The following is a 16,472-nucleotide window of genomic DNA, read 5'->3' on the forward strand; positions in this document are numbered from 1 at the left end:
AGTCATCTGTGGAAACCTCAACATTTCTACAGGAATCTACATAATGAATATTCTGGCATATTGGAAAGAGTCCTTGACAAAGAGCTAGGGCACTGATGGAGAAGACCGAAGTGCTCCTGCTTAATGTAAGGTTTACTTTGGTTTAAACCTCTTATCCATGTTTACTAGATTTGTCTGTTTAAAGAAGTCACTTCTTAGAGAGTTGGAAAGATAGTTCCAAAGTCAGTTAATACTTAAATGATACAAGTCCACAGTCTTTCCAAGGACCTAGTCCATGCAGTCCGAATACTGTAGGGTAGGTGCTGTGTGCTGAGATGGGCCTCAAAATGCCCACAGGACCCAGTAAACACCACTGCAACACAGCAGCAAGCTCTGGCTCCCCACATATCCAACAAGAAGCTATTTGTATCAGTAGCTCCGCTGGATATTTTTGAGCTACACCAAGTCCAGAAGTACAAGAAATCTTGCCGAAGCACACATAGAGAAGAAAAATTATTCTTTTCAGGTGGCAAACAGAAATGAAAGAGAACCTTCAGGGCCCTCTGGTTCAGGTTGCCAGGCTCATTGAGCTGTATAAAGATTACTATCAAAACCGACATCACAGGTTTGTGTAAGTAAACATGCTTTTGTTATGTGCGACAAAGACTAATAAAGTATCACCAAATATCCTATTAGATAATAGGAAGTGTTTCATTTGGAGACAAAAATAAAATCGTAATTTTACTCTGAAAAAACTCTTTTTCTAGTTACTCTTATTTTACTTCTCAAGGTTGAAACAAATCATGCTTTTAAAATGAAAGTTGTAATTGACGTTCTGGAAAATAGCTAAAGAGCCAACCTGACAAACGACTTTAATTTATGTAATAAGAATTTCCACTCACCACTCCACCAAAATATTTTCCTATGTAGAAATCGTCAAGGCTGTGCAGCTCCAGATAGGTAGCGCCTAGTTCCTTAGCAAGCTGGATCCCTTCCGTCGTGCTGACACAGCTCCCCCGGTCTGAGGTACACAGTGGGCACGTACAAGGTAATTCTTCTGAGAAAACAAACGTGAGTAACAAAGAGCTTTGAAATTAAACAGGAAAAAAAATGTACAGAGACAACCTGAACATTAAACAACAAATTAAGAGCTCATACCAGAACCACAGTTCAAGGGCATTTTATACATCCACTATTCACTAGACTCTGAATGAAAAATGTCGATGATAATAGAAAAGTCCCTAAAATAAACAAGCTTTAACTGCAAGAAGGATGAACAGTGTTTTAGAAAATAGAAGAATTTAAAAATAGGTGAATGGATATTACCAAGGCTATTATAGTAATTAGATCGAAGAGCCAATAATGGCAAGCCTGCTTTCTTTACACAACCTTGACATCCTGAGTATCAATACAAATTTAACAACTTGATTGCCCTTAGAAACTATGGAAAACAGTGGGTTGGTTTTTTTTTTTGTAAGGAACTTTAAATATATTCACCAAGTTTGAATAGGCCTTATAGTTTTATTTTAACAGAGTCTTCAAATTGACCTGACTCTTTAAGGCTGCAAAATTGCCACTCTCTTTGTAGATTTCATATAAAGTACATTCTTACTAATCCATACATTTCCATTATTAGACTCTAAAGCATTCAATTGCAGAGACCAAATTCAGACCCTCTTTATCTTTTTCTTCAAGATTAAAAAATAAAAAAACTGAAGGAATAAAAAGTATTTACTCAAAATGTGAACTGTCCCAATATTCATGGTTGTATCATGTACAGATCTATGGCTGGGAAGCTGGTACATCAACCTATCTATAAGGACACTCCTTAATGAGGCTAAAAACATACGTTCAACCTGTATCCATCAGCTAGGTTTGTTTTGTTTCATGCCACAACATCAGATATGTCATTGTTCAAAAGGCAGCCAAAAGAAGGTAAATCCATTTCTAGAAACGCATGTTGTTGTAGGTTGGCTTCCCTGGGAAGCAGACTCTGAGATAGAGACTGGTGTGCAAGAGGTTTATTGGGCAGTGATCTTGGGAACGACTCTTCTGAGGAGTGAGGGAAGTAGGACTGGGCAGAGGAAAAATGCAAACTGCAATATAGCTGCAACCGGGACCTCAGCTGATTCTACAAGGGGCTCTGGAGCTCTAGAGTGGTTCCCCATTTGGGGAAAGGCAGCTGGGCCTTTGTATCCCTAAATCCACCAGGAATTAGAGGAGGGCTGCCTGCATGGAGGGGACACAACCTTGGGCAAACAGCTTCTATCAGCAGAGGGTAATGCCTGGAAAGGGACTCAGCTGTGAGCCATCAGCAGCCAAGAGGCCTAGTAACTGAGGGAGTAAGTACAATGGCCTTGAAAGGGCATTTGGGCAACTCCCTACAGCACACACGACACACTCCCTAGCAAGGAACTGCATATAGATGGAGCACATATACACACATATAGGGTGTATACCAAGGATAGTTAGTGCATGTGCGTACTACACACACGATTTAGATAACTTTAGCTTCACTGAAAGCATTTTAGAGCTCAGAAACCATGAAGTCACTTCCTCGTTTTACATAGAAGGAAAATGAGGCTCAGAGAAGTCACGTCACTTGTCCAAGTTTCTCTGTGTGTTAAGAGATGGAGAAACAACAACACTGTTACTTGTTCCACCTGATAAAGGGACATCAAAAAATAAGATAAAAATGTAGTTTGAGCAAAGAATTATTAATTTCAAAGATACATGATTTAAAAACTAAGCTTGGGTTCTCTAAATTATGCTATAAATTCTAATCTGAGTTTTTGCATTTACTTTTTTAAAGATCATTTTAGGTTTGGAGCAAATATAGTTTTCATACAAAATTTAGCCTATCTTGAAAAATAACACATTGGTATTTCACATTCTTTACAAAGCCTTCATAAACGGTGCCTTTGGTTTCTAAAGACAGAGTCCTTCTTATGTCCACAAAGCTCTCCTTATGTTGATGGAATGGGGTGGGTAGGAAGATCATCTCATTAAACTTTATTTCTAGACAAAAATAAAGCAAAGTCAGTAATGTTTCAAGTGAAAAATTAAGTGAACATAGTGTGAAAGAATTTTTAACAAATAATCTTGATTTGAGAGAAAATACAATTAATTTCAGGTTTAACTCAGCTGAGGGGGGTTTTCCATCGTGTGTAGTCATAAGCATCTTCCTGACACACATGCCTAGGAAGTTCCTCCTTATACCTAATCCTTATTTCTCCTCTACGACACAGAAGACATTTCGTTTACATGCACTCAAAAGGAAAAATGCCTAGTCATTATATGTTGGGTAGGAGAATCAACCAACATTTATGGATTAAATAAATCTTCGTTAAGTATTTCATCAGGAACAATCAGAGGACCCAAAAGAATTTTAAATCACGGCGCCTTCTTCAGGAGCTCACTCCTGTGAGCCTACCTCAGAGTCAGGGGACTCTGTGAATTAGAATGTTACACTTCTACAGTGTTACTGTAGTTTTTTTCTTTCTTACATATTGTCTTTAAGATGTTATCACAAAATGTCTATTTTTTTAAAGCAAACACAATGTAACTCTGGAATTCAAATGAATGGCATCTTTTTCAAAGCAGTGGCTTTCAGAACCTATAGGGTGATTCTTACAATGTTGCCAATGCTTGAAACTTTTAGAAATCCTTTTAAGAATTCTAGCCTAGCAATGTAGTAGGCTCTATCAGAACTTCACAAAGAAAAGAAGACAGGAAGCGAATTTTCAGGAGTTTCAGGTGATGAATACACCCTAGGCATGTTTGGAAAAAAATTTCTACTTTAAAGATAGATTCGAGATTTAGTAAAAGCCAAAAATTTATTCAGAGCCATAGATGATGAAGAAGACATACACAGAGTCAAGCTTGTCAAAACATGTATCACAAAGGAAAGAAATGAGACTGATAGTGTTTGCTGAACTAATTCTAAAAGAGTTCAAGAGAGGAGCTACCAGAGGAGAACACCCAGCACGGTTTCTTGTACAGCTGTCCACCCTTATCCGTGGGGGATATGTTCCAAGACTCCTAGTGGAGGCCTGAAACCTCGGATAGTACCAAACCCTATATATAGTAGGTTTTTTCCTATACAGTACATACATACCTACGATAAAGTTTAATTTATGTTAAGCACAGTAGGAGATTAACAATAACTAATAATAAAATAGAACAATTATAACAATATACTGTAATAAAAGTTATGGAGATCTTAGCAACTGCAGCATACCATTTTTTTTTCCTTATTAAGTTGAGAACTTCCACCTTTTCACTTAAAGGAAGCACTTTACAGCTTCTCTTCGGCACATTCGAACAGCCAGCATCACTACTCTTGTGCTTTGTGGCCATTATTAAGTAAAATAAGGCTTACTTGAACACAAGCACTGCGATACTGTGACAGTCAATCTGATAATAAGACAGCTACCAAGTGATAAAGGGGTGGGTGGCAGTATACAGCTATACAGCGGGGACACGCTGGACAAAGAGACAATTCACGATCACGGGGCTGGATGGAGCTAGATGATGCGAAATTTCATCGCACTACTCAGAATGACATACCAATTTAAAATTTATGAATTGTTTATTTCTGGAATTTTCAATTAATATTTTCGAACCATGGTTAATCTTGGTTTAACTGAAACCATGGAAAGTGAAATGGCGATAAGGGGGGACCACTGTATTTCAAGAGATAGGCGGGGGGGGGGGGTACAATAAATGTCCATGAGTTAAATAGCCAGGTTTAGATTTGTGATCACATCTTATATGGTAAATTAATTTCATCTTGTTAGTGAAAGTGAGTTTTTTCACTTATGTATACTCATAAAACCATTCGGCCGCTCAATGAACACATATTTACTGAGCACCTACCATCAAATACTAGGGATATAAGGATACACAGATAAAAGAAGCTCATAGTCAACGGAGCCAAGATAGACATGATGGCAAACAATTATAACACAATATAATAAGTACTAAAATAAAGGTGTACAGAATCACCATGGGAACAGAAGAGAGGAAATGAACTCTGCTGAGGGGACCATAGAAGGCTTCACAGAAGAGGTAATGATTTAATGGACAAGTATGAATTTGCTCCGCAGACATCATAGGGGTTGTGTAGAGAGGCACTCTGATCAGGGGATATAGCATATGCAGAGGCCCGGATGTGAGAAAAAAGGGAACACAGCGTCACTTCCAGTTTCAAGATAGCAAGCTAAGCCCACACTGCAATCTCCCCTCCCTGCCAAACCAAAAAAGTGATGAAATAAAAAGGGGGAGGGGGAGAAAGACGAAGGGAGAAAGGAAGGAAAAAAGGAAGGAAGAAAAGGAGGGAAGAAAGGAAGGAAGAAAAGGAGGGACGGAGGAGGGAGGAAGACAGGGAAGGAGGAAGGGAGGTGTGCACATAGAGCAACACTCAAAAATTAGAGAAGAGATTCTCATTAGCCCAGAAACTAGGAGTGCCTGAGAGGCTGACGGCAGACAGCGCAGGACCAAAGAGGGAAGCTGAAGCTCAGAGTACAGGCAGGATCTCATGCACTGTGGCAACATCAAAAGTGCTCCCTGCTCAGCGATGGGATGTGGAAGCAAGGAGGCGGCCCAAGGGCAACGGAGCGGAGACTAGGCCGAGCACCCCAGTGGAAGCAGCCAGGCCTGTGAATCCTGAGTATATTCTCACCCGTACCCCAGAGAGCTGTTGGGCAGAGGAGGAGGAAGGCATCAATTCAACAGAGTATCTAAACTACAAAACTAGGGAAATTAAGAATTACCCAACATTTGAGAAGCATCCATACCATGAAATAAAATCTCATCAAATGGGAAGACTTGGTACGCTCCCCTCAAAACCAGATTTAATAGACCAATCAAAACAGAATTTTAAAATAAGGATAATTAATTGAAAGAAGGTTCTTTTTTTTTTTAAGTATTTGCATCCTTAAAATAGGAACAAGAAATCATGAAAAATAAATCAACTTGAGATCTTGGATATGAAAAGCTGTTGAAATTTTAAAGCAGAATAGCAGAACGGACCCAGCAGAACTAATTTGTGACCTAGAAAAAATGCCCAAGGAATTCTCCTATAATGCAACACAGAGAAATAAAGGAATAGGAAATATAAAAGAAAGATTAGAGACATGCAGGAGAGATCCAGAAATTTCAACATTAGTCTAACAAGAGACCCAAAATGAGAGAATAGAGAAAATGGACGGAAAGTGATATCTGAAGAATTTAGAAAGTTGACTTTGCCAGATCTAAAGAAAGACATTAAGCTCTTCAAGTAGTTTAGTGTGATGGGTATATAAGCCACAGAGGATTGAGTCCTACAAGGTCCTAGAATTAGTCAGGGGCTACATCATGATGGATCTTGTATTTCAGATAAGACTTTACAATAGAAAACTATTAAAGTGGATACAAATACTGGATTGGAGTGAGGGCATCAGTGGGAATCCATGATTTAAAATACACATATATATGGCTCTATCCAATGAAAGTATCTAGAGGCAAAGACACCTAAAGTAATGAGCACCCCCAGAGCCCAGATCTTGGTTTCTAAATCCCATTACTCATTAAAAGAAACCAAGGCTCCCTGAAGAAATAACTGATTCCAGGGCTGGGGTAGGCACAGTCTAAGGTGAGCCTGGAACATCTCATGCCAGAAAATAAGGAAAGACTCAAAAATTAATTGAAGCCAGCTTGAAGAGGCTCCCTCTGGGAAAAGTTGGGGTAATGTGAACATCAGAAAGAATACTGAGAAGAAGAGATTATAAAGTATTGAACTTAAAAAAACAAACCCATGAATCAAAATGATTCTAAAAGAAAGATGTAGTAGCAGAGAGAAGGGAAGGCTCTATTTACAGAAGAATACCAAGTAATAAGTGTAGAAGGGATGATAGAAAATCACTATTTTGCAACCACAGTTATCACAGCTGAAGGACTTATGCAAAATAATGGGCTTGGATTCTTTAAAAATGTGAATGTCATGAAAGACACCTCCTTCCTGCCTCCCTACCCCAGCAAAAAAGCTAAGGAACTCTTCTGGATTAAAAGGGACTAGAGAGACAAGACAACTAAATGCAATAAGTAACCCTTAATTTCATCCTGGATTGGAAAAAGCTTTGGAACAACCGGGGAATTATGAATATGAATTATATTTTAAATAATAGTATAATAGATAACAGTTACATTTCTTGAGTGATGACTGACTGCATTCTGGTTAATAGGAGGAGGGCTTTGTTCTTAGATGATACAGGCTTAAGTAATTAGGACTGAAGAGATCCCATAATGTTTCCAATTTACTCTCAAATGTTGCAGAGAGAAAAAGCGTGTATACGCGCATGTGTGTGTCTTTGCAATTTCTGGGGTTCATTGTCCTTTTGTCAATTTTCTTAGGTTTGAAATTTAGCAAATAAAAGTTAGGGGAAAAGAGGAAAGTTTCTAAAGAATTTAAAGCATTGAGTGTCATGATCTGACTTGTATTCTGAGATGATTATACCCAGAGGATTTATTTCAGAAAGAGGCAATGCAGGAATAAGAGACCACGGGCCAATTTACCATGAAGCTGATGAAGCTTAAGCTTCAAGGCCCTTTTCTTGTGGGTTCTTCCCAAAGCCCTGGGAGAACCCTGAGCACCAGATTCTTTTACGTGGTTATATGCTTTTGTAAAATTTGCAAAATAAAATATTTTAATTACATTTGGTTAAGACCATGTCTCTTTCCACTCCAACTCACTTCACCTTGTGAGAGCAGCTCTGGAGTAACCATGGGCATTTTGGGGATCATGCTAAGGGGAATTTAAATTTAGGTTTAGTGAGATATTATTTGTGTCTGTCATCACTTCCTTGTATGGTTAAGTGTCCTGGTACATGAATGGCCTTCGGGAATGCTTCTGCCACCCACTGTGCAGATTTATTTGGTGTCAAGACACTAAGATGCCAAGCTGAAAGACGAACACAACACAAACTGTAGAGCCCAGCACCAAAAAGATGTGGAGAGTGAAGAAATATGCTGGAAGAAAAACTATCTTTTGTTCTCTCTACAGAAAATATCAAAAAGTGGTTATTATATGAAGAGGTGATCAGAGACTATGCAGCCCAACAAATACAAGAAAAGTTAAAGTGTCAAGGTGTTAAATAACAGAAACTTTTAAAATATATATTTGTGGTATTTGACAGCTTTTTTAGATTTAAAATTTGTTGTGCTTTCTTTTCTCTTTCTAAATAAATATTCACTTTTGTACATACACGTACTTTTACAATTTGAAATTAATTTTGTAATTTTGTAGTTTTTTCCTTACAAAGGACCTCTAAAATTGTATACATTTCAGCTCCTACAAAATCTGGAACTGCCCCTTGAGGAGAGCAAAAAGGCCACTATGACAGAGAATTAAATGACTAGGGTCTGACAGCCAGTGAAAGTGAAGAGAAAACAGTGAGTCTGAGATTTATATAAAATGGAAAATCAAAAGAGCTTCTTAGTCAACTGGATATGGGGAATGGGAGAGAAAGCTGGGCTGGATGATTGTAGTTCGGATGAATGGATCGGTTTGGCATCATTCACTGAGACAAGGAATTCAGCAGAAAGAGGAAGATGTCTGTGGAGATAAGGGTCAGGAGAGAGACTGGAGCCAGAGAAACAGACTGGGTGATCGTCAATGTCTATCCAGGGGAAGCTAGGGCAACGGATCAGTGAGTTCGTGGTCAAAGTAAACAGCAAGAAGAGGTGAAACCAAAGGATGGAACCCTGGGCAACAACTACAGGAAGTGTTGGTGTAAGTGTGCAGGTGTGGGGGGAAGGGGACGGGCCAGTAAAGAAGAGAGAGAATTAGCACAGCTGGGAAAGAAAGGGTGGCTTTATTAAATGGAGCAAGAGGTGTGTTTGAATCATTTCAAAGAGAGAATTGTTATTAAAATGTATTAAATTTGGCAATAAGCATATAACTGGTGACCCCGAGTGAGAACAAACTCAGAGTAACTGTGAAAGTCAAAGTCAGACTGTGGTGGACTGAAGAATGAATGGGAAGCCAGGAAGTGGGCTCAGGAAGCGTGGATGACTCTTTCAAGAATCACGGCCAGCAATGCGAAAGAGGGAAGTAGAGTGGATGTGGGGTCAAGGAAAGGTCAAGCCTGCTTTATTTGGATCTTCTAATGCTAAACATACACCCACCCTATGACCCAACAATCCTACTCCTAAGTAACAACCTAAGCATCATCAAAGGAATGGGTGAGAAAATTATGGCATATTCATATCATGCAATAATGTGCAGCAATAAAAAGAACAAATTATAGATAAGCACAACATAGATGAATCTCAAAAGTACCATGCTAACTGAAATTAGACACAAGACACTACACACTGTATAATTCCATTTGTATGAAGTTCAAGAGAAGGTACAACTAACCTATGTTATTAGAAGTTGGAACAGCAGTTCCCTCTGGGGAGGGGTGTTATTAACTGGAAGAGGCATGAGAGAGCCTTCCAGAGGGCTGCAGAGGCTCTCCATCTTGGTCTGTGTGAAAGGTGCATGTGTGTACATATGCGTAAACATGCTCTAAGCTGCACACTAAGATTAATGAACTTTGTCCTTTACTTTGCTACACCTCAATAAAAAAGTACAAAACATAAATGAATAAAAATAAAATTTTAAAGACAGCTTTACTGAGGGAATGCCACTAAGAAGAACTATAAAACATCACCAAATCAAAGTGAATTGAGTTGGCGCTGAGATAGCTGACAAAAATAAGCATAGCAGCAACTACTGAAACGGACTGAACCAAACTGATCCATCAGCCACAGAGTAAATAATCCATCCCCTAGGGCAGTGTTGTCAGAGAATTCAGCTCACCCATTGCTAGCTACCTAAGCCCAGCGCCCAAGTCCTTATGTGGACAATTGCCCTTCCCACCTGGATGGACCTTTAGATTGTCAAAAAAGAGTTTTCCAGGGGCCAGCCCGGTGGCACATTGGTTAAGTTCACGCACTCTGCTTCGGTGGCCCAGGGTTCACGGGTTTGGATCCCAGGCAAGGACCAGCATCACACACACAAAATAGAGAAAGACTGGCAGAGATGTTAGTTCAGCAACAACCTTCCTCAAGCAAAAAGAGGAAGATTGGCAAAGATGTTAGCTCAGGGCCAATCTTCCTCACACACACACAAAAAGTTTTCCAGTGCTCAGCATCAGCCTAATATCTCTCCTATATCAAAAGAACACAATTACTGGCTCAGTGGTGCAGCAGTTAAGTGCGCACATTCTGCTTCAGGGGCCTGGGGTTTGCCAGTTCGGATCCCGGGTGTGGACATGGCACCACTTGGCACACCATGCTGTGGTAGGCATCCCACATATAAAGTAGAGGAAGATGGGCACGGATGTTAGCTCAGGGCCAGTCTTCCTCAGAAAAAAAAAAAAAAAGAGGAGGACTGGCAGCAGTTAGCTCAGGGCTAATCTTCCTCAAACAAAACAAAACAAAACAAAACACAATTACTAACTTCCTTCATTACTGCAGAAGAGCAGTTTAGAAGACAAATTTGTAACCATCAGAATCACAGCAGAAATTTGCACACTTTCCTTTGATGTCTCATTATCCTATCCCATGATGAAGAGAGAACAGCTGGCATTTGAATCCACAACCATTTTGGTTTTTTTCCTAAACTGTATTAATCATTAATAAACTTAGCTCTGTGTAAAATTAATACAGTACCTGCACTCTCATTATAAAAAAGAAGATCAAATACTTACCATTTTGTCTGGTACCAACAGCAGCAATGATTACTGGAACTGAATTTAATGCTCTTTTTATCACCGGAATATAATTGTCTCTTACTTCATGGAATGAAAACTTGTCATTTACGTTGTATTTGATCACAATGATGTCAGCGCCCCCAATGAGATTTCGAGAGGTGTACCAATCACTGTCAAAAATGTCCTAAACCAAAATGCAGAGAGTAATCTTTAGTCTGCTTGTCTTCAAATCAATCAAGAAATACATGGTAACATCTTTGTTTAAATTCTTTGCTATATTTTAATTTTCAGAATTCATACAAAGAAGTTTACCTTTTAAAACAGTAACTACATAAAATTAAAAATGTTTGAAGCCCACCAGCTTTTTTTAAAAATTCTTCTTCATTTAGCCTAGATGACTATACAGTCATAAAAGTTCTACAGAATTCCTGAGAGTCTGATGAAATAAGCAACCTCTTTCAACATTTGTACTTGAAAATAAGCACTTTGTTTTAAAATAATGCCATATTTTTATCACCTAATAATTTCAAAAATGTAACACTATGGATTAGACGCAAGAGCATCAGTATGAGTTAGGAAGCTTCAAAGGATTTTCTGTGACCCAGTTAGACACTGCAGGATTGTTCAGTGTTCTGAATTGTAGTACAGTGTGAATTCTGTGGAGTTCCATATTTTTAAAACTCAAATATATTTTTCAACTTTATCCATCCTTGGACAGTACTGTATACGTATAGCGTGTATGGGAGGACATACCTCCACAAAAAGATACTGTGTCTTCTAAGGTGCTAACAGGGTAAGGAATATATTTGCAATTCATGTATTTTGCTCACGTAAAGTAAAAATTCAGGAAAAAATCTTTCCAGTTTTGAAATTTTTACTTTTGGACTATAGTTAATAATATTAATATTTAGAATTAGGGCCAAACTAATTTATTACGGATGGTACTTCTTAAATTGCTTTGATATTTTAGAAACAATTTTTCAGTTTTTGTGTGACTATTGATATAAGGAAAATATCTTTATATATCCAAACACCACTGCCAAATATGTACAAGTAGGTTTTTTCTCATATTCCAGTTAACTATTAATCATTATTTGTCCTTTCATATGGTCTCTGGTGTGTATTTCTAAGATGTAATAAATCTAGATTAAGAAAGTAGACAGCTAGATGTGGCTAATAGGTCCAAAAACTGTTGGGCTATGAAAGTTTGCACTCTGAAATATGAGTCCAAAACAGGGTTAACAGTGCCTGAATCACTCAACCAAAATCCATGTGACAGAGCTTTTATCCTATGATAGAAAATTCTGGAAAAGCCTTACACAGCAATGCCCTTTTGCAGAGAGAGCTTCTTCTCACTAGTACCTCCCGTGCCCCCAGCAAGGCCTCTCCCGATTCCCTATACCCTCCCTTCCCACCCGTTTCCTACAAGTGCACTCAGAGTAACAAGAACTGCAGAATTTTCAGGTGTAAACGCCTTGGTGAAAGTGGGATGCACAGAGCATTTTTAAGGAAGAGTAAAACAACTTTTAAAAATAGGCGAACTATGGAATATAAACACCAAATGCAAGGTCTTGATCTTTGTAGAAAGTGTAAGAGGGGGGAGAAGTGAAATGGGACACAGATCAAGAAATTGAAAAGCTTCCCAGCAGAGCTCTATGCTGATTTCCAAATCCCAAACCACAAAACCCATTCCGTTCCAACTGTATCTGTTATAGTATTCAAGTTCAAAGTACACAAATATAACAGGGTATCTGAGTATAACAAAGAAAGAGGAGAGTCAGATGAATGGGATAAAAAAAAAGAAAACGCTAAATACAAGTGGGACCAATATTAAGCAGCCATTTAACTCTGAGAGAACAAATCAAAAGTAACTGCTCTTCACATTCCAAATAGTTTGGAATTCCAGAATTACTGGGGAGGTGTACAGGGAAAAAGGAAACATGTAAGGGAAAATGTCACGAGAAAATGGGTTTTGGCATCATCAACACAGAGGTATTGAGAATATAGAGACTAAAAATAATTTTATTTTTAATACAAATCAGAGCTTCAAACCCTGCACAAGAAAACTCGGCATATATTACCTCACGGCTTTTTATGGAATATTTTTAATAAACAGGAAAAGATCTAGAAATAAAGTAATAATATAACTGCGCCAAAAAAGGGGCGGGTGCAAGAGAGACATACTAACTAATGAGCTACAGATAATGAATTTGAACCACATTTATTTAGAAACTGCCAAGGATATACGGCAAGGATCCAGAAACAGGCTACAGATCTAGGGGAAAACTAGGAAAGAGAAGCACAACTCTCTCATTCTAGCTCCAAGGAAACAACGCCACGTTTCTTCTCAAAACTATGTCGAACAGAAAATCCTCGACTGGTTTCTAGAAACATGAAGGAAATCAAATTCTCCCACCCCTTGTAAATCAGTTCCAGGATTTCCTCTAGGAGGTTATGCAACACAAGGCCTGGAGCCACGTTTGGAGAATGGAACTCATCTTTTTAAAAATAATCTGAATTTTTACAGTAAAACAAGTTTATTCTACTTGATTGTGAGGCTCCAAATACAGCACTTACTACGTACGAACACTGCTGCCTCAATGTACCATATTTGTGCAAATCCTAAATGACGCGGGGGTACACTTCACTTTTGCTTAGCATAAGTGACACACGGCTATACTGAAGTTGTGATGAACACTTTATTATTCTAGCAGCTACCACTTATTGAGTACCTGCTACATGCTAGCCTCTGGGCTAAGAACTCCACATGTACTATCTCATTTATTCTTCAGCACGGCACTAGGAGACAGGGGTTTTTACATTTATTTTATTTTATACATAGGGAAGTAAGGCTAAGAGAGGATAAGCGACTTACAGGGAACACAGCCACTAGGTAGCAAGGTGGGGATCTGAAATCAGGTCCTTTTACTATCAAAACCTGTGCTCTATCTGCTCGGCCATATTTAATATTCTGATTCAGTACATATGTCAAACATCAACTGATGAATACAATCAACTTTAATATCTCTGATGGGCTTTTACTTATCACCACGAGAAGAAAAGCACCTTATAAGGAGTAGCTCTACAAATATATTCTACTAGATCTGAAAACCACCATAACCCCGAAAATTGCACCTCGTCACAAACTCAACACCCCAAACAAGGTCAGAGTCTAACCAAACAAAAGGTGATTAGCATAACAAAACATAACAATAAGTACATGGCAAAAAAAAAAACCCAGACTACTGAGGCTTATTTTAATCTATTTGGAGGATTTCATTTACTACAATACATGCGATCACAAGCATTGCTTTTTGCTAAATTAACAACACAAACAGGAAAGAGTTAACAGCTCAAAGAAAAAACAGGAAAGGTAACCCTAACATCCTAATTCAGCTTATTTTTTTTCCCACATTTATTTACTCTATTCACTCAATATTTGTTCAACCGCATGCAGAACCAGTAAGTTTTTAGAGCGTAAGATCTTTCACAATGAAATGACCAAAGTAAAAGAAGTGTTTCATTTGCCCTCACAGACTACGGCCAAAAAGTTCTCTATCAATGCTGACTATGATCAGCATCATCATTGTCATAACTGGGAGTTTAACAGCGTTCCTGGTAATGAAAACACGACTTCCCTTTAAGCAAAAATTTACGTGGACAAGTGATCTTTCTTTCTGTAATATGGAAATTCCAAAATAAGAAATTTTTCTATGTATAGTCTATACATTTCTTCAGAAAGATGCACTAGTCCCTTATAGCCCCCAATTAAGTTTTTAAAAATTGTTGTTTAAATGTAAAACCTCACATAATGATACTTTGCATTTTCTTTTCAGACACTAAACTTTCTTCTGTTATGAAATGTAATCTTTAGCTGCAATATAACTCCAATACCAGCAAAGAATCAGAAATATTCAAATAAGATTAAATGAAAACATTCCAAATACGATGTTATTGTGTATTGAAAACATATGTGTCAAGTAGATTCCTTTTGCTTTTTATCACTCAAGAATTACACTAGAATTTATCGACTTCATTACAATTTCAATCATGACAAATTTTAAAGATTTTAAACATTCCCAGTAGTATCAGTAATATCAGTAATATTATTTCTGATTTATGAGTCCCTAAAAACAAATGGCTACTATATCAAGAGCATCTACACCATTAAAAGTCAAATCACTAATTAAAATTTTCAGAGCTGGATACTGCTATAAATGAGTCGTTCAAAATTAATTCTCAGTCCCCGTCTTTTCCCCTCCTTTCCGGGGGTCCTATTTCTGACCTGCCCCAGTGGACAGTATTTTTGCCTGTGTTGAACTTTTAGAGACTTTTATTTTTAGAACACTAATATTACACTATCACCCACAGGGTAGGCATGAAAAAACATTGCTCTCTGCTGGTGAAACTTAGTGACCCCGTCCCTTGGGGTTGACACATTCAACTGTCAGCTGTCTACCAAGGGACAACCCACGGTCGTGCAGCATACGAGTAAGTGCTCCACTCTCCCACTGGGGCTTTTTGCCTCCTAAGAGTGTTCTCCTACTGGGCTGCCCCCTGCCCGATGAAACAAAGGACCAAAGATTTTCTCAAAAATGTTTGAAAACTCTGCCCAGATGACCCGGACATTCCACATTCATGAAAGGGGACAAGGGGGTGGGGGGGATGGAAAGAAAAGCTCCGTCAGCCTCGGACCGAGCAGCTGCCGCCCCTTACCCAGACGGGACAGTCGTGGACCACCAGCTTGACATTCCCGAACGCGCTGGCCTGATACTCGGTGAACACAGGACGCGCGACCGTGCTGGTCGCGTTCAGCAACAAGCTGCTTTCGTCCCCTGAGACCAGCGGGCTTCTCCCCAGGTAAGTGCGGATGAGCCCCGACGGCCGATTGTCCTGGTGGAACGAGTCCCCCTCGTTCCCCAGCGCCACGATGTGAATGGACCTACACGACAGAGAGGGGGCGAGGGGGAGAAGAGGCGTGCGGTCAGCGCGCGGATCGCCTTCCTCGGAACAGGAAGTGCGGGGGGCAGCGCGCCGCGAGGATGGGCACGCGCCCCTCGGCCCGGGGCGCACGGCACGCGCTGGGCTGGAGACAATGGCAGGACCGCGACGCGTACGTACATGATCGCCAATCCAGGGGCAGCGCGGCGAGTCGGAGAAAAGCGGTTCCTCGCGGCCTCTCGGGGCCCGGCGGCGGCTGATTTACCCGCAATCAGCTCATCCCCGGCCGAGTCCCCCGCGCGCTTCCACCGCGGCGCGGCCGACGCAGAGCGGGCCCGTGCGAGCCAGCGAGCGAGCGAGCCAGCCGAGGGGTCGGGGGCGCGCTGCCAGCCAGTCAGGAAGTGCCGGGGACCATCCCGGGCGGCCGCGCCGCTCCCCGCCTCCTCGACCGCGGCCGAGCGTCGCCGGGCGCCCGGGCGCCGCAGCCCCCTCTCCGCCGCGCTCCCTCGGCCGGGTTGCTGTCGCCTCCTGCTGCTGCCGCTGCTGCCGCTGCTCCTCCTTCTGGCCGAGAGGGGTTAGCAGAAGCGCCGGGGCCTCCGCCCCCTCCGCGGGCCCGCGGGCGGGCGCAGCACGTGCCGGCCTTGGGGGTCGGGCGGATGCGGAGGACGCGCTCCCCGCCGAGGCCCCGGGCCGGGCGGCGGCGGCCGGATACAAAGCAGCGGCCGGCGCGGGGCGCGGCGGAGTATAAATTAATAAATACACCATCCGAGCCCCAGAGCTCCCGGTCGCCAATCCGCCTGCAGCAAGTTTGTT

At 40.6% G+C, this 16,472-nt stretch overlaps 1 protein-coding gene across 1 annotated transcript in view; it reads right to left on the reverse strand.

Annotated features, from left to right (window-relative positions):
- RHOBTB3 (Rho related BTB domain containing 3) overlaps nucleotides 1–16,231 on the reverse strand; it is a 52,655-nt gene extending 36,424 nt beyond the window's left edge. The window contains exons 1-4 of the mRNA XM_008520979.2: nucleotides 15,840–16,231; nucleotides 15,435–15,660; nucleotides 10,716–10,902; nucleotides 882–1,036 (exon numbers count right to left, since the gene is read on the reverse strand). Coding sequence (XP_008519201.1) covers nucleotides 882–1,036; nucleotides 10,716–10,902; nucleotides 15,435–15,660; nucleotides 15,840–15,841 — 570 coding nt within the window. The 5' untranslated portion in view covers nucleotides 15,842–16,231. The remainder of the gene's footprint in view (nucleotides 1–881; nucleotides 1,037–10,715; nucleotides 10,903–15,434; nucleotides 15,661–15,839) is intronic.
- Nucleotides 16,232–16,472: the final 241 nt, after the last annotated feature.

Source organism: Equus przewalskii, chromosome 13 (genome assembly GCF_037783145.1).
Source record: "Equus przewalskii isolate Varuska chromosome 13, EquPr2, whole genome shotgun sequence".
NCBI classification, from domain to species: domain Eukaryota; kingdom Metazoa; phylum Chordata; class Mammalia; order Perissodactyla; family Equidae; genus Equus; species Equus przewalskii.